This window comes from Pocillopora verrucosa, chromosome 13 (genome assembly GCF_036669915.1).
Source record: "Pocillopora verrucosa isolate sample1 chromosome 13, ASM3666991v2, whole genome shotgun sequence".
NCBI classification, from domain to species: domain Eukaryota; kingdom Metazoa; phylum Cnidaria; class Anthozoa; order Scleractinia; family Pocilloporidae; genus Pocillopora; species Pocillopora verrucosa.
Genome location: NC_089324.1, coordinates 12964792 through 12981229, shown reverse-complemented (window position 1 = coordinate 12981229; position 16438 = coordinate 12964792). Strand labels below are relative to the sequence as shown.

At 39.1% G+C, this 16438-nt stretch overlaps 1 protein-coding gene across 1 annotated transcript; it reads left to right on the top strand.

Annotated features, from left to right (window-relative positions):
- The first annotated feature begins 1170 nt into the window (after nucleotides 1–1170).
- On the top strand, nucleotides 1171–16116 carry LOC131775091 (uncharacterized). Its single transcript, XM_066160333.1, has 22 exons — nucleotides 1171–1418; nucleotides 3430–4569; nucleotides 5051–5086; nucleotides 5281–5390; nucleotides 5609–5667; nucleotides 6299–6474; nucleotides 6800–6901; nucleotides 7531–7637; nucleotides 7967–9682; nucleotides 9957–10025; nucleotides 10111–10194; nucleotides 10640–10757; nucleotides 10867–11016; nucleotides 11190–11265; nucleotides 12323–12422; nucleotides 12746–12798; nucleotides 13013–13136; nucleotides 13649–13788; nucleotides 14090–14142; nucleotides 14803–14867; nucleotides 15196–15288; nucleotides 15804–16116. Exons 1-22 carry the CDS (start codon nucleotides 1310–1312, stop codon nucleotides 16032–16034), a joined length of 4911 nt encoding a protein of 1636 aa, XP_066016430.1. The 5' UTR covers nucleotides 1171–1309; the 3' UTR covers nucleotides 16035–16116.
- Nucleotides 16117–16438: the final 322 nt, after the last annotated feature.

The following is a 16438-nucleotide window of genomic DNA, read 5'->3' as shown; positions in this document are numbered from 1 at the left end:
TAGCAAAGTTGAACTGAGCAGGACAGTAAATCTATAGTTTCCAGCGTCGCGTTATCATCATCATCATCATTATTATTATTGTCATTATTACTATTTTTTTAATACCGAACAGTATACGATTAGACATGATTAAATTTCAAAGATTTTGTCGAACTTTTCTAAACTCTTTCAATGGCTTTTATCAAAATTTCTCTATCCTGAGCAATTCTTATTTATCTGTGTTCTCTGTGTTCTTACTAAAAGAGGATCCTTTTTCCTCTCTTCGTTCTCACCTTTTTGGTGTTAACCTTCAGAGGAACGCCCTCACTTCTAGGTTCATCCTGCTTAAGGGCAGTTACCATGGTGTCAATAAAATATCCTGATATTTTCTTGACTTTAAATTGTTTAAAGGAAAACGAAAAACCGCATATTTTTGCAACCAGCAATAGAAAGTTTACACTAAGCCGAGTTCTACACCACTTTTTCAGCTTCTAAAATTGCTGCGATCCCTATGAAAATCTACCGCAAAATTCCTTACACGCACCGCCATTTTGAATGGCTAATCATCTTAGTTATGACGTCACGCTGTCCAACTTTGTTATTAATCCCCACCCCCTGCGCGGGGTAAATAGGGTACATTTCATTTGGTGTGCACCTACATGGGGTACCTTATTTTATCTGAGAATATAATAAGACCACTTGATTGTTTCGGTCTTAGAAGTATCATTAGAAGATAATTTTTTTTAAGGAGGTTCATGGCACATGTCTTGCTCAGATCTCTTTCGATAGCATCTCGAACCAACAGACACGAGTGAGCCTGGGTAAGGAACTACAATGTCCTTTAAGAGGAACGTCATACAGAGATACACACAGTGAGGTTATGGTTCACCTTTACGTGACCAAAGCACTTTGATCAATTTAACATGGAAATGACAGGTGTTCCTCACTGTTTAATGTCAAACTTGGCGGAGACGTGAATGAAGTACATCTTACGAAGGAACTCGATTTGTTTTTACACCACAAAAATTGTTAGTAGTTGATTTCCCGCGTTCTCATGACCATGTTTAGCGGATGACATCATACGCGTTTTCCTTCAATGGATACAATCAAATTTTAATGCAACGCGATGGAGCTTGTCGGTTAATGATCCTTCGCGTAGAAGTGGTTTCCATCTTAGAAGCGCCGTGAAATTACGTGAAAAATGCTTCACTTCTAACATAATTCTGCCTCATGGATGGCTCGGTTTGTGAAGAAGCTGCCGTTGCAGATGGCCTTCGGTAGGACATCAAACGAATGATTTGCAGTGATTTCGGTCCGGTTTTTCTACTCTATGCCTGGAAGGAGGGCTAGCAGAGCATTTTCGACCCTTGTTGTTCGCAGTGACCCCAGCAGAACAGGCTGGTTGTTTTTTCTCCTCAGTTTCTTTGGCTTTCTATCAGGTAATTGTTCAACTTTATTGCTTTTCGATCGAGTTAACCTTCTAATTTTGACGATGCAAACAGTTTTATCTTCCGTGTTGTCAAAACCGTATCCGAGTGGGCGTGTTTTGACTCGACGATTATGAAATTCGAAAACATTTGCTTTATTACTAATAGCAGTATTACTTAATTTGAAGAATTTCCCCGAAATATTAGAAGCAAAACATTTATTTTTATGTATCAGCATTTTAGCCTCCAGTGGTTTCGCACGTGTTCATGCTTTGAGTTTAACTAAAAACAAAATCGCAGCTTAAATTCTTGTCATGGAATGAAAACAATCACAATTCTATTTCCACCACCATCAATCCCCCTGAATTGAGTACTTTAGGTCCACGAGAATCTTCACATATCCGAAACGTCTTGAAATATGGAAGTTGCATCTTTGAAAGTAGCCTTGTCAGTCCTCAACCATCAGTATTCACTCACTAATTCGCGGGGTGATATTATTATTGTTCCTGACCGTGGGGTGGATCAAAATGTGATCTTGGAAACGAAAAAGAAAATTCTATCCTTTGCTTTTACCGAGAATAACGTTTGCTCAGGCTGCTGAACTCCGATGTGACCTTTAACTTTTTGATTCAGCTCATATACGACAAGACTTTGAAGTGGCGTTTCTGTGTTTTCTGACATCTTAGAACTGGTACCAGGTACTTATCAGTGAACCATAAACAAATTAAACCCGTTGAATACGGATACCAGTTTTACTAATTTTGAAAGAATTAATTTGCGGAGGAAATTAGACAGCGACTTTGACAGCTATGGTGACATTTCATGACCGTTTGTGGATTTAATGAAACGAGACTGTTTGAATAAAAACTTTCAACGACTCTTGAAAATGTAAACAATGATGTTAAAGCTAAAGTTAACTTGGGAGTGCACATGACAAAGGAGCTTCAAAACTCACTATATGGTTGTAAATCAAAAAATATTCAAGATGAAACATTTTCTTAATGGGAAAATATCGTATCTGTCTTCAATCTCGTAATAATTGCTCCTACATTAAACTTTTCGTATCACATCTTCTGCAAGTTTCACTGTTTCAAAATGGTTTATGCAATCCGTAACTTGAAAGGAAACTCGAACAAAAACCTTGATCAAAATTTCGGTCTTTGATTACATAATTTTTGCGCAAAACTTTCTCAAAGGACGTGTAACACCTTTATGGAAGACTGTATGTGACTTTGTGTGTTTGTAAAATCTACTACGACGTAACTGTCAAATTTGGGAGTTTTCTTAATTGATCACTTAGCACAGTCTTAAAAACCTGTAGCTTCAAGTTAAATCTTTTCAAACTACGAAGTGCGTTATAGATGTTTGAAGTAGTAACCCAAGGCTAGCTAAAATAAGTCCTTTATTCATTATAAAAGTGCTTTAAAGAAAAAAAAAACAATGGAAATGTGTTTACTTTTTTTGCAAGTTTTACAAAAATACCACAATGACATAACGATTATAGTGAAAACAAAGAGTGTTTCTTTATGTAAAACAATTGAAAGATTTGGAAGAAAGACTTACACACGTATTTCACCATTTTGCTGTTTAATCCTACAGGTTGCCTAAGAAAAGCTGTAAATTAAAAAAAAAAAAAGACAAAACAAAACAAATCTTTAGTTGTCATTGTACGTTGTGCAGCTCACCTGCCATCAACTTACGTGTAAACAAATCCACGCGAGTCTTTGAGATTCCACGTGTGTCTAAGCGCTCCGTGGACTCCAAATAAAGTTCATTCGCGTGTTGAGGTTAAGGCAGCCGACTCGTTTCTAAATTTGTTGCGATATTAGCTGTCTCCCGAAATAATGCTGCTGCGTGCGCGCAAGAAATAACCGATACTCGCGAGAAGCGTTTATCAGCAAGGATGTGCCACTCGCGCGTGTAAATCACTCACTCTGTGTAACTCTCACCTGATGTAAACAAATCAAAATCACGCAGGCCTTTACTGATTTAACACATCCTTTTTTTACATTCTGCTTTACAGGAAGCGCCTTTCGTGCAACGCAGGCGCTCACCTGCCAGCCGAACTCTCCAAAGTTCAATGTAACATTGCGTGCTGGTAGCGCCTCTGGAGTGTTTTTGAAACTGGGTCGGGTCAAGGACGTCAATCATTGTGGTCAGCTGTGTTGCCAGCGAAGGAACTGTGACCTCGCCTTCTCTGTGGACGATTTTTGCTACAACGTTGAGTGTCAAAGTGAGAAAATGTGCCGATTGAAAAATGAAACTTTTTTCCACCATAAAGTTGCAGTAACTTTGGTAACAAGGTCTTCGTTGGACACTGTTCACGAGAAGGACAGAAATATAAAGAATGAGGATAAAATTAACAGTAGTTTTAGAAAGGATAATTCTCAGAAACTTAGAGTACCGAAGAAGATCAAAAATAAATATCAGAATAATGCAATAAAATCATACCAAAGCAACGAGAAAGAAACAGAGTTCGAATTACAAGATTCATTTCCAACAAAAGCGGTTGTGCAACTGGAATCAAATCTTATAAAGGATAAAAACGTTGATGTCTCAAACCCCAACAGCTGTCGAGCAAGGAGAATACTTCGCAAAGTTACTCTTCGCTCAGGACTTAAGTCAGGAGATTTTTCAGATTACGGACAAGTTCCTGACATCAATGCTTGCGTCAAACATTGCTGCAGGCAGAAAACTTGCGATGTTTCGTTATTGTTGAATAATCATTGTTACACGCTGCATTGCTATAAACCTGAACTTTGTAAGATAGTTCCGGCGCACGAGTCGAAATTGGAACCACAGTTAGCGTTCGTGACACGTTCAACGAACGAGGTAGACCAAGAAAAAAGGAATAAGAGAGCTAAAAAGAAAACCTCGTCTTCAAATGGAGGCTTATGCTTGCATGGTGCCATTTTCAGCGGCGTTAGTTTGAAAGGTGGACACAAGGCGGGAAAATTTGAACTGCTCCCAGGGGCGAAAGACATGCGCTCTTGTATTCAAAATTGCTGCGCAAGTCAAAGTTGTCAGGTGGCCTGGTTACTAGGGGATCACTGTTATTCGGTATCATGTTATGACAAGTGTATTACAGTTAGGAAGCCATCAGATGGTATTCGGTCCCAGCTTACACTCCTCACAGGGAAATCTAAACATCCTGGAAACGAAAGTAAGTACTTCTGTAGCGTTTTTTTCTTTGTTGTTATCGTTACTGCTGCAGTTAATTTTTATAGTGTCACGCAGGTATACCTCTTACTAACTGGGTTTGTGGTCTGTTATGTAAGTTACGGGCCGAGTTTTTTTTCGCTTGGACTTATGGCCCAGGCGCGAAGTTTGTGGGTCATAAATCCAAGAGGAGAAAAAGAGTTACCATAACTTACAGTACGGACCTAGAAAACGAGGTTAGTATGAAATTTATAATATTTCTAGGTTCAAATAGAGAGAGACGTTTTCAAGTCAAACAACCCTTCGAATTTAACGCCATTGCAGTGAATTAAGCCCGCTGACCAATCACGGCGCACATGCTAACTAAGAGATTGAGGAAGATTTATGATTGATGAGGTGGACTTCAGAACAAGATTTAATTCTCAATAAGTCAAGTAGTTGTATTATTTTACTTCACTGAGCTCTTTATCTTATCGTTCTTGCAGAAAGGCAAGGCATTCCAGGAAGTAAAGTAACTACAGGTATGTTAAAAAAATTACTATAAAACTCTTCAGTTAGACACAAAAATCTTTGACCTTCTCTTTCCCAGATGTGAGTAACCAAGAACATCTTCCTAAAATTTTATAAATTATCTATCATTGTATTTTGTATCAAGTTGCTGATCATCATTTACTTTGTTACAAACTCTGAAAAGCCTTTCATTTGTTCTTCACAGAGAAAGTGTACAACGTCTTTTTAACACTTACAAATCAAGTATTCTCGGATCGGTTGAGAGATGTAGAGTCTCTTGAGTTTCTTAACCTGGCAGAAAAGCTTCAAGTTGCGGTAAGATTTAAGAAAAGCTTTATTTAAATAATTCTAAATTGGGTTAGTCGTTAAGCTTTTAGACTACAAAATGTTGCAGGCCGCTTTATTTTGCACGACGTTAAAATAAAGAAACAAACAAACATATAATAATAAAAGGGCAGAAAACGACAAAACAAACCTAAAAAAGAAATGAAATAAAGAAAGCGATAAATTGGTGTTCTGTTGGTATTCGACAGGTTTCTACTGTTTTTGTCAACGTACCATCATACAAATCAGCTGAGGTTATTTCTTTCAAGTAAGTGGTATGATATGATTGTAGAAAGGCGTGGCATTCTGATTGGTCTATGATTACGTCGTAACATGACGCAATAACCTTAGGGAGAATTAGTGTGATGTTTGCTGCCAACAGCAGAAATACACTCCGAAGAGAGATAGCAGAAACAATTTTCATTTGCAACTAATAAAAATACTTTCACTTTAATTAAGAGTAAAAACAACTGAAAGCAGACGGTAGCATTTTTTTCCGTCAAAACCTCTCCAATTATTCAGGTTTTCTAGTAGAAGAAGAAAACAGAAAGTAAAAATGAATAAAAGCCAAAAATGTGATAGCTCATCTCATCAATAATTTTGATATTAGGAAATAAAGTCACATAGTTCTCGCAATAATGCTTAGAGAGTGAATCTACTCTTTAGATTTTGTCCTTTACAAAAAATAAGATAAGATCGGGGATTTTTGTAGGACTACTTACCCGCTTTATAGTGCCCGAGAACTATTCGGAAAATCCCAAATTTTCATACACTTTACACTCATTTAAAGAGTTACAGATTATTAATATGATTTGCGAACATATTAGTAATCATATTCTTTTAATTTTTGAAATGTTCTAATCGTCTAAGCTGACAATACCATTTTCATTTGTTAACAGGTCTGACCCAGTACAATCGAATCTTAAATTGACAGCATCTGAAAAATCAACAGCATCAGAGGTACTCACTCCTTTACTGACTGCAGTCAAATCTGGTCAGCTGAAATCATCCATTGACGGAACACCAATAAGCTTCTCAGTCAGCGATACAAGTTTCCGCTTCATCACCTCCAATGGTAAATGGTGAAATGAGCCCTTTTCCAGAATTTGAAAGCTAATGAATCTTTTTCCCAAATCGATAAATCTCTCTGACGTCACAATGACGTGCGTGTTACTATGTATTTGAGGTATTGGCACTATTCTCCGATTGGCTTAGACCTCATTTCATACTTCACCTTCATTTGAACGAAAAATCTCGAAAATGCAACAGCTTGAACAAACCTAACGCAAGGTCCCTGTAAATTCGAGAAATTTAGGTAAAATTTGGGTTATATCTCATCTAGTGGCTTTTCTTTATGTTTTCTTACTCGTTTTGTCTCATTGTCTCTCTCTATTTCTCAGGAGCTAATTTGGTATGCAGTGCTGTGTACGATTATGACATTAACTGGAAACTGATGATGTTCAATTCTACAGACAATCAGACATGTCCACGAAAAGCACAAGGTAATGACTTCATTATACGAAGATTCTTTATCGTCATACGACATCATCTTCATTTCTATTGGAGCAATTTTAATCGAGTAGTCCAAGATTGCATTGCTTTTGCTTTACTTTGCTCTGTGATTGGTCCAGGGTACTTGTGCCACTTTCTAAACCGATAAGATCCAAAACTTAAACCAATAACGACTTGGTCACCCGTAATTTCCCGCGCTTTAGTCTGATTGGTTGGCGTGATTATCGGTCTTGGTTTTACGACATTGAATCGAGAAGCGCTCTTATGCAAAGTGTAGGCGATTTCTACAATGCCTCAATTGTTCAATATCCTGTTAGTCCAAGGCCTGGCGTATCATAAACAGTTTCTCAGGGCTCACACCATTTCCTAAACTACTCAGTTGATAATGCTGAAACAAACTGATATACTTTTAAATGTAAAAACACTTTTGGAAGACCTCTCTCCTGCATGCAAAATTATGATTTTTATAAAGCATATTCTTATAAATTAGCTAAACAGTAAATTATAAAGTCGTTTGTGAATGAGGATATCATAACCATCATAGCTCAATTTCTGTTCCCATACAGTTTTTTATTAATAAAGATCGATTAAAATCCCTACCCTTTTAATTCATTGTCAGGTCAAACAAGAAGGTTTTGTGCTGGAAGCGAAACCTCGAACGCGACTTGGCATGAACCAAACTTTAGCGAATGCGTCACCCCCGCATATAAAAATCTTCATAAACAGGTAAGTATCATTTAAAGGCTATTTCTGCAATTATTTGACTCAAGGTCTCTGGTGCAGAGGGGGGATGTGAGGGGAGGGGCTTATTCGCTGCTAACAGAGTTTAAAGGGAGGGGGACTATAGGGAGTTGAGTCTCAATGAGAGGAAATCCTTAGAACACTCCGCGGCCTATGGAGGGGGAAAAGGGGAAAATCAAGTAGCTTTGTTATGACACAAACAAAATGATTTGACCTTTCCCCTCCCCCCCCAAGGCGATAACTAATAATCAGTTCCTGTATCCCTGATATTACATAAAGAAAGCTGAGCTTTCGTCAAATTCTCTCGATGATAGAGTAAAGATCTGGCCTCCAGAGCAGAAAATAAGAAACCTTTTACTCCAATCACTGCAAGTGAGGTTATAGCCGGTTTAGAGAAGCTGGTCTTCACAGACACCTACCGAGAGGAGATTTACAACCAACCTCTGTCCGATCAACGGAAGAATATTCAGGCTGCTAAGAAGGGCAAAGGAACGTCAACTTCTAAAGTGCACGACAAGGCAACTTTTGTCAAACCACGCGCGAAGAATGTGGTTAACAAGGAAGCTCCCAAAAACGTTCCAGTGACAGAGATTCCGAGACGGACACCCGAAATTCTGCCAACCATTGGCACCACGGAAAAGACTAAAAACGATAATGCTGTGTGGTTTTCTGATTTGAAAACAAAGCTTACTCAAAATTCCAATTTGAAAGGAAAGAGTTTAAATTTCCCAACAGCTAATGTTCATTTGCAACCAACCTCGTTGGTAAACTCGCATTCTGTCGGAAACAAGGCTGGTATTCCTGTGCAATTTAACAGAATACCTACTCGTGTCCCAGTGGTTCCACAACAGAGGGTCTTTGGTGCACCTGGAGTTCAAACTAATGCTGTTTCTAGATCTCAAGTGCAGTATTCGTCCAATCAGAGACAAAATAGTTTTGGTTTGAATAGACTACAGCCTAACAACCCACCTCCTTTTCAAAGCACTTTACAAAGGTCGCAACTTTACAAATCTTCGAATCCACAAGTTTCCCCTGGTTACGCTCCTGCACCGAATCCCTACCGCTGGTCAGGTGGCCAAGCCTGGCAGAGAAACCGAGTTCAAGGAAACTGGGGACGAGGTTACTCTCCTCCGAGCTATTCAAGTGATCAACTCGACATTGGGAGAAGAAAACGGGACATTTATGGAAATGACAAGCGAACAAAAAGACAAAATACTTTATGGTATACATCGCATCAGTATCCTTCGAAACTAAACTACCTGACAAATCAAAGAGGTATTCCCAGTACCAGCTATCAACAGGCAAGAAATTACTTTCAACGTCAGCAAAACTCTTATCAAAGTCCACTGAACCAGGTTGCTGCAAATCCTTACCAAAGAGGTTACATGCGGCAGACGGCATACCGGCAATCCCTCGGGATGGGTCGTTCGCCCGCGGGTCAACAGTCAGTAAACGAGGCTGCACCCAACAGTAGAAGTCAAGTAAGAAATAGTCCGGGATACGGAACACAACCCGGAATTGGTGCTGGTGGACAACCTGCACCCGTGGAACGCTGGCCAAACTTAGCAAACCCAATTCAAAGCCCAGCGATACAATCTTCACAAAAATCAGTCAATTCTATGAAACCATCCTCAATATCGAGGATTAAGCCTGGAACAAACGAAATCCCCGCAAAAAATGTCCAAATCATCCCAACCACGCCGCGTGTTGGTCTTCTGAAGACCACTGGAAAAGTTACAGTGAAAGCCCTGAAGACTCACCCAATTCAAAAGCTAAAGGAACTCCCTGTGCACACAGGGTCAAAGAAAGTTGGGCCTCAGAACGATTTATCGCACAAGCTTCAAGATATGTCAGGTCCTGCTTCTCATGTCAAAGCACACGATGCAGTGGTTCCTCCTGAAAATGGTAAAAAGGAAGAACATGTCGTTCCGATGTTTGGTGGAGATATTTTGTTGTCTGTTGGAATTCTTCAACAGCTGCAAAAATTTACGCGCTTGAGTAAAGCGAGGATAACTGAGAAAGATCTAAAGGTAACAATAAACTTTAATTAACAATGACCAAACTGACTCTGGCGTCGAAACTGCTCTTTCAGTCTTAGGAAAATGTCAGTGAATGAAACATTGGTTATGGCCTAGCTTTACCGTAGAGTCTCAGTGGCTCATGGTCAATAACAGAGTACCTTTCTTTGGACGATCCAAATGAATTTCAATCAGCAGTAATAAAAATCGGTAATTCTTTTTTAAAAGGAAGTGTTCGTTTCACCAACTTCTAACTGTTTCCCTGCCGTTCTTTTTCCTACGAAAGTTGTTCGTGAATACCAGCAGCCATATTCTGGATCTCAAGAACAAGCAAGAGTGGAAGAATGCGCAAAAGGTTTGCAACAATCGCATTCAAACAAATTTTCCGAATATCTTATTTGAGACACAAGTTAATATGGACCTTTCTTTATCTTCTGCAGCATGCAGAGGTCCTTTTCAAGAGAGGTATCAATGTCCTGGAAGATAGCAGCAATTGGGACTGGGACGAGTCCCAACAGGTGACAGTAAGTGGAAGAACAAAACTACACCTCGTCAAATACATGTTTTAGTTTTTTACGGGTATTGATTTAATGACTTAAGTCAGAAAAGGACACCCATTTATTACTGTAGTTCTTTTCCACTCCCTATCGGAATTTAAAAGAAAAAAAAACCACTTGCAAACCCCTCTCAACCACTTACGATTCGATCACTAGTGGTAAGCTGTGCATTTGTATTTCCTTTGAGATATCATTGGCTCTCTTTGATATTTTGCTGTTATTCTTTTGTCCAGTGAGATTACTTTAGCAATGATTCTGAGTTACTCAATCAGAATACACCAGTATGCAGCATATAGAATAACATCGTTTTTTTTTTTTTCTCACCGATTCAGGAATATGACTCTTAGAGCAGTAATAGCAGTCTGTCTGTTTAAATCAATTACTAATAACGATTCTATTCATCCTCGTTTAGAACAAGGACGGCAACATCCAACCAATCATACTGGACCTTGTAAAGACAGTTCAAGATCACGTTATGAATGCGTCATATAATGTCTTCAATTCTAAGCCACTTATAACAAAAAACATTCGTAAGTTTATTGCATCCGTCTTTCATTTCTCCCCTCTGACTTCAACAAAAAAATAACCTCTACTCTTGATCAAGTTTCTTATCAGCATTTGGTGACATTTTCCTCGTAGTTGTTGGAGTTCACACTTTTAACTCGGACAGCGCAGACCCTTCTCAGCTAATGACCTTCCCGAACTATTCTGACGCCTCGGTGGCCAACTGGAGTACTGGGCACGACTCTATAATCATGGCACCCACGATATTTGATTCAGCAGCTACAGGTATCTGCAGGGAGGTTCTGCCTTGCTTCGTTTTCAGGACGAGGCATATTAAAAATTGTCTTTGTATCACAAATTCATCTTCTGTTGGATATTTGGAACATTTTCAGTGACTAACTCATGAAAGGCAAACGACAAACCAACTACTGGATGGCTGTCTTTTTTTGATTTTGTAGGAATAAATGGGCAGGTACATCTCATGACCTCTAGCTTCAAAACAGTTTCTCTTTTACTACCGGTAGCAAGCGAGAGGTATGCCATTATCATTATTATTATCTTAAGTTTTCCACTTAAGAACTAAGGGCACTCTGGTTGGTCAAAAAATTTTCATTGTTAAAACGATTGGTCACAGACATAACCAGTGTTTGAAGAATGTTTGAAACTTCTCTCGTGTTCTCTTACCATGAAGGAGTTTTTGTTCAGTTGGTAAGCCGTTAGAGGCGAATATCGGCGGCGAATAGTTGTAAAAAAAAAAAAAAAAAAAACTCAAGCCGAGTGGTGCTGATGCTGGTGATCTGTGGCACTGGTGATCTATAGTACTGGTGATGAGTGGTGCTGGTGATGTATGGTGCTAGTGATCTGTGGTGTTGGTTTTAGGGCACGGTGGTGAACAAAACCAATAAATCATTGAATAAAATCAGAGAGATAATAAATTTTGCCATCTCTCTTATTCTATTTATGAACATGACGCTATTGACATTGTTGATCCTAGCAGTATACAGGACGCATGTCATATGAACTTCGTAATAGATCTCACTTATAGTAGATAACTCTGTGGCTCAGTGGTAAGGCATCGGAGCGCGGAATCTGAAGGTCTGAGGACTCAGAATTTTTTTCTTTCTCGCAACGCTCGTGACAAGACGAGTAAACATCATTTCCCAATAATTGAACAGTTCTACAAGCTTACTTAATAACGATCACGACCATAAGATAAGATAAGATAACTTTATTTATACACGGTATTTCCATCAGTTGTTAATTATCTATAAAGGTATATCTATCTTCCTAACTATAATAAAATCTAATAATAACAATTCAAATAAAAGAAACAAATAAAAAATCTGCTTTTCATGGAGGCCGTGTCTAAAATTTACTTAAAACTAAGATATTACTTTAAACTGTGGCGACTTAATTTAGATTTGAAATCGGTCAGTGAAGACGCTTGTCTTAGGTCTAAGGGTAAGTCGTTCCACAAGTGAGCTCCGCTGTACCATAGTGATAACACAAGCCTAAAAGTCAGGTTCAAGCATTTTTCTTTTTGAAGTTTTTCTCGCAGTTTTGAGAATCATACGCTTTGTCTTTCTCTTAGTGGGCTGGTTTTAAACAGTGCTGTTTTCTCGAGCACAGTAAGACCAGCCGTGACGGATGAAATTGTGCCCCCTGTGAAGATTGTCCTGTCGGTGTTAAACGTAAGTTTATCCTAATTCATACTCACAGCGTCACAAGCACGTTACTGGCACGTGTATCGATTGAACACGTGTTCAACTTTTCACTCAAATCCTAATATCATTATCAACGGTAAACAGAACACATTAAAGGGCTTTCACAAAGGTTTTTTTTAATTAACCGCAGAAACAGGTCTCGCTTTGCTCGCACCTAGATATTTTTCTAGGGAAAGTTCCCATATCTTAAAGATGAGGGAATCATCTTTAATATACATCAGAAAAATACATAATTTTTGCCGTGGACAGACGTTTTGAAAGATGTTGAAATATTTATGTTTTTCTTTCAGGCCAGTCTGATTAATTATCACCAAGAGTGTGTCGCCTGGACAACGAAAGAGGGGTTAGTAAAATTGATCCAACGTTCCATTCAAACCGCTGAGGGCTGCACCAAAGTGATATTATTTATTTTGTTGTTAATGCGTCGCAACGTTACGAATTAAACGTTATATCAAGGTTATAAGTAGGACAATTTCTTAGATAAATATCAGCATATGGTGTTTTGGCCTTTAAAAAAACTAGTTTCCCTTTTTTTTTTGTACTTACGGTATTTTTAGTCAGGGAGGTGGAAAGTGGTCTCCAAAGGGCTGCAAATTAACTGGCTCCAATGCAACTCACACCACATGCGAGTGTAACCATATGACAGATTTTGCTGTCATGGCCAACACCAAGAAAGACAAGGTAGGGGTTTTCCAACTACTAGGAAAATCGCGAATTAGATAAAGTTGGACTGAAGCTCTTTGCGATTGAGTTTCGGAGGACGAAAAAACTAAGGAATCGCGACGACGAAAGAGAAAGAAGGGAAATATCATACGAAATTGTGAAGAAGTCAAACTCGCTAAGAGTGCTGGAAAATGCAAGTGACCAAAGCAAAACTGGTTTGGATGAGAGGATGGTACGAGTTATCTAAACCAATCACAGAGTGCTATGAATAGATAATAAGCTAATGGAGGATTCTTTTGATACCGAATCCAGAACTGCACCGGGAGATTATCTGAGTTGACAGAGACGTTATCTTTTAAGTCATGCGTTGAAGTTATTTCATGGTTTATGGGTGCCCCACGTTTATTTAGTCTACAATATTAATTTAGCTAACTAGTATTGATTTAGCTTCAGTCACTCCGAATTCTTGAGTTGTAAAAGTAATGCCATAAAACAGACGACTTATTGCAGCATATTTTACTCCTTTACAGGGTATTGGGACTCCGCACCCCTCGGCGTCGGTGCCGTCACCAGGGGGAGGTCACGACCGTAGTTGGATTGGAATACTCGTGGGTATTCTGGCCGTGTTAGTTCTGATCATTATCGCGATTGTGTTACTCTTCTACTGGAGGTAAGTGTTGGTGGAAATGTCACACAAAGTCACATCACCCTGTTATGCCGTTGCGTGTTTTGTAAGGTCATTTTAGAATGTCTTGTCACACCATCACAGCTACAACCATGTGCCTACCCTTTCTAACCACCAGCAAGTCATGTCACACCATACATATCGCGTCATGTTATGTCATGTCATGTCATGTCATGCCATTAACTTCGACAATACCATGCTCCTTTATACACATGGTGTAACGCTCTGCCATTCCCTGTTATGACACACACATTCTTATCCAAGTCACCTTGATATCTTGTTTCAGGAAAAGAAGAAGAGAACAAGAGCAGGGAGATACACCTCGTCCACGACCTCGAGGTATATCTAGGAATCTTTAAGAACATTCAAGTTCAATATTTATCTTTAACAGGGGCTTGAAATGTGATGTAAACCTACATGTACATCAAATGGAAGATGTACTTATTGACTTTGAAAGGGCCACAAGTGCCATTTGGCCCGAGATCACGCACTGAGCACGGCTGGGTCTGTAGGTCCGTCTGTCCGTTCGTACCTCTCTTAATTAAAACACATTTTATCATACGACTGCTGCTCATTCCACTTCTTCGATTCCTTTCCTCTTTTCCTCTTTCCACTCGCATCTGGCGGGGCTGTACACAGGAACAGAGAGGAAGTTCTTGTGTTACTGCGACAGCCCTCATCCATGTTTTATTTATTTTTTTTTTCATACAATGGTTTTCAATCAAAGTGCCCACAGGCCGCCCAGGCATATGATAAAATAGTTTTCCCAACAACTGTGGTTTAGAAGTGTATGCAAACTTTAAGAATAGAGTGAAGTTCTTATGCTCGATTCCTATTAGCATGCATTTGATATTATGATGGGCTGTTAATTGTTTTGGTTTATAGATTTGATGTCATCCCTATATCAAGGGAGTGAAATTCACCCATGAGCTAGTGCAAATGCACATATAAACTATCTAAGCCTGTTATTGTTATTCTCTTTTTTCTTCAACTGGACAGGACTAAGGAGATCACGATCTCTTTCACGGTCTAGTGCCAAGCCATCTCGATCAAGTAGCTCAAAGGTTGGAGTTAAATTATACGATAATTTAGATTTTATTTGAAACACCAAGGTTGGTTCTTGTACATGACTAGCCTCGTACCCACACCTTCCACGGCCAAGCGATCGCTATATTTCAGTTATAATTACACGGCAGGATCTGTGTACGAGATTAGAACATGACGTACAAAGGTATTGTTTTGATATTAATTACAGAGTGAGGGGGCCGCCAGTCCAGCATCAAGTCACTCGAGTCAGTTTGATGACTACATTTCAGTTATAATTACACGGCAGGATCTGTGTACGAGACTAGAACATGACGTAAAAAGTTATTGTTTTGATATTAATTACAGAGTGAGGGGGCCGCCAGCCCAGCATCAAGTCACTCGAGTCAGTTTGATGAAATGATCGCGGCAAGAAGACGACGGATGGCTTTAGACAAAGAGGTATCATCTCAGCCTTTTGAATGAGATTTTGAGCTATCATTGTGCAAAGAGAAATTATACGAAAATGAAAAGAAGATATTCTCGTCTATTTCTTCTCTCCCCAATCTTTCTTCTTTTTTTTTTCTTTACTTTTTTTTCGACCTGTCTGCGTGTCCAATCATTTCAAGGGTGGTAGTTCTTCCTAAGTAAGGTCGCTCCTCTGTCAGTTGGGCCTTTCGCTGATATTTCCTTCATTTTTTTATGAAACCATTTTGATTCTTTTTTACGATAACCTCCCTTTTTCATTTTTTTGACAATCACCACTCATTCCTTACTTAGAACTAATTTCCATCAAATTACAGTAAAAAATTTTATTCCTCAACTTAGAAAGGATAAAATGAACCACTAGTCACCATACCCGTATTGCCCTACTCGTTAGAGTGTGGCGATAATCTGACGTAAAATTGCGTGCAATGAAGATCGCGAAATGACCACAGATGAGCTGTGCGCATTGATTTTCATTTTGTTTTCTGCAGGAGAGAGCACGGCGTGCCCAAGAGGACGGTGATGACATTGCTGATGATGACCTTCTGATGAAAGAAAAGGCTATGTTGTTCTCTGATTATCATCAGCCTTATCACTTCCTCTCTAAAGAGGACGAAAAGGAAGCAACAAGAAATAGAAGAGAGCAGCCTGGTTCTAGTAGGCGCAGTCCCCCTAGAAGAAGCAGGCGCTCGGCTATGGAAGGGGACGGTGATGAAGTGTAGTGAAGAAAACAAAATGCAATTATCCAGAAACCGATGACGGGAAAGCTGTAACCCGTGGTTAATTTTGTACATATTTTCTTAAACATGGTTGTATAATTTTAAAAAGGAAAACAATTTACTTTTCAAAGATTTTTGCAATAAAACAAATACGCTGAACTAATTACGTCACTCGTTTCAAAATGACGGAGACAATTTTTGCCTATTTCGACCCAGTTCTTCAGGCCAGGGGTCTGCCGGAGGTTTAGCCCATTTTTAGTGCCAGACCCCCGTCAGACCTCTTTCCCACTCATTGCGCATTGAATTTATGACGTTTCAGTCTCAAGGAGTGCTTTGAGTCTTCTAAAAAAAAGTTACTCTTCCACAAGTAGCAATTTATCTACAAAGAATGTTATGGTCATGGGAAG

Bases quoted from the DNA above. Each gene is read 5' to 3' on its own strand.
- LOC131775091 (XM_066160333.1), top strand. From the start codon at position 1,310: ATGCCTGGAAGGAGGGCTAGCAGAGCATTTTCGACCCTTGTTGTTCGC. The intron at 5,668-6,298 runs GTAAGTGGTATG...ATTTGTTAACAG, and splicing joins GCTGAGGTTATTTCTTTCAA to GTCTGACCCAGTACAATCGA. The intron at 12,799-13,012 runs GTTAGTAAAATT...CGGTATTTTTAG, and splicing joins GCCTGGACAACGAAAGAGGG to TCAGGGAGGTGGAAAGTGGT.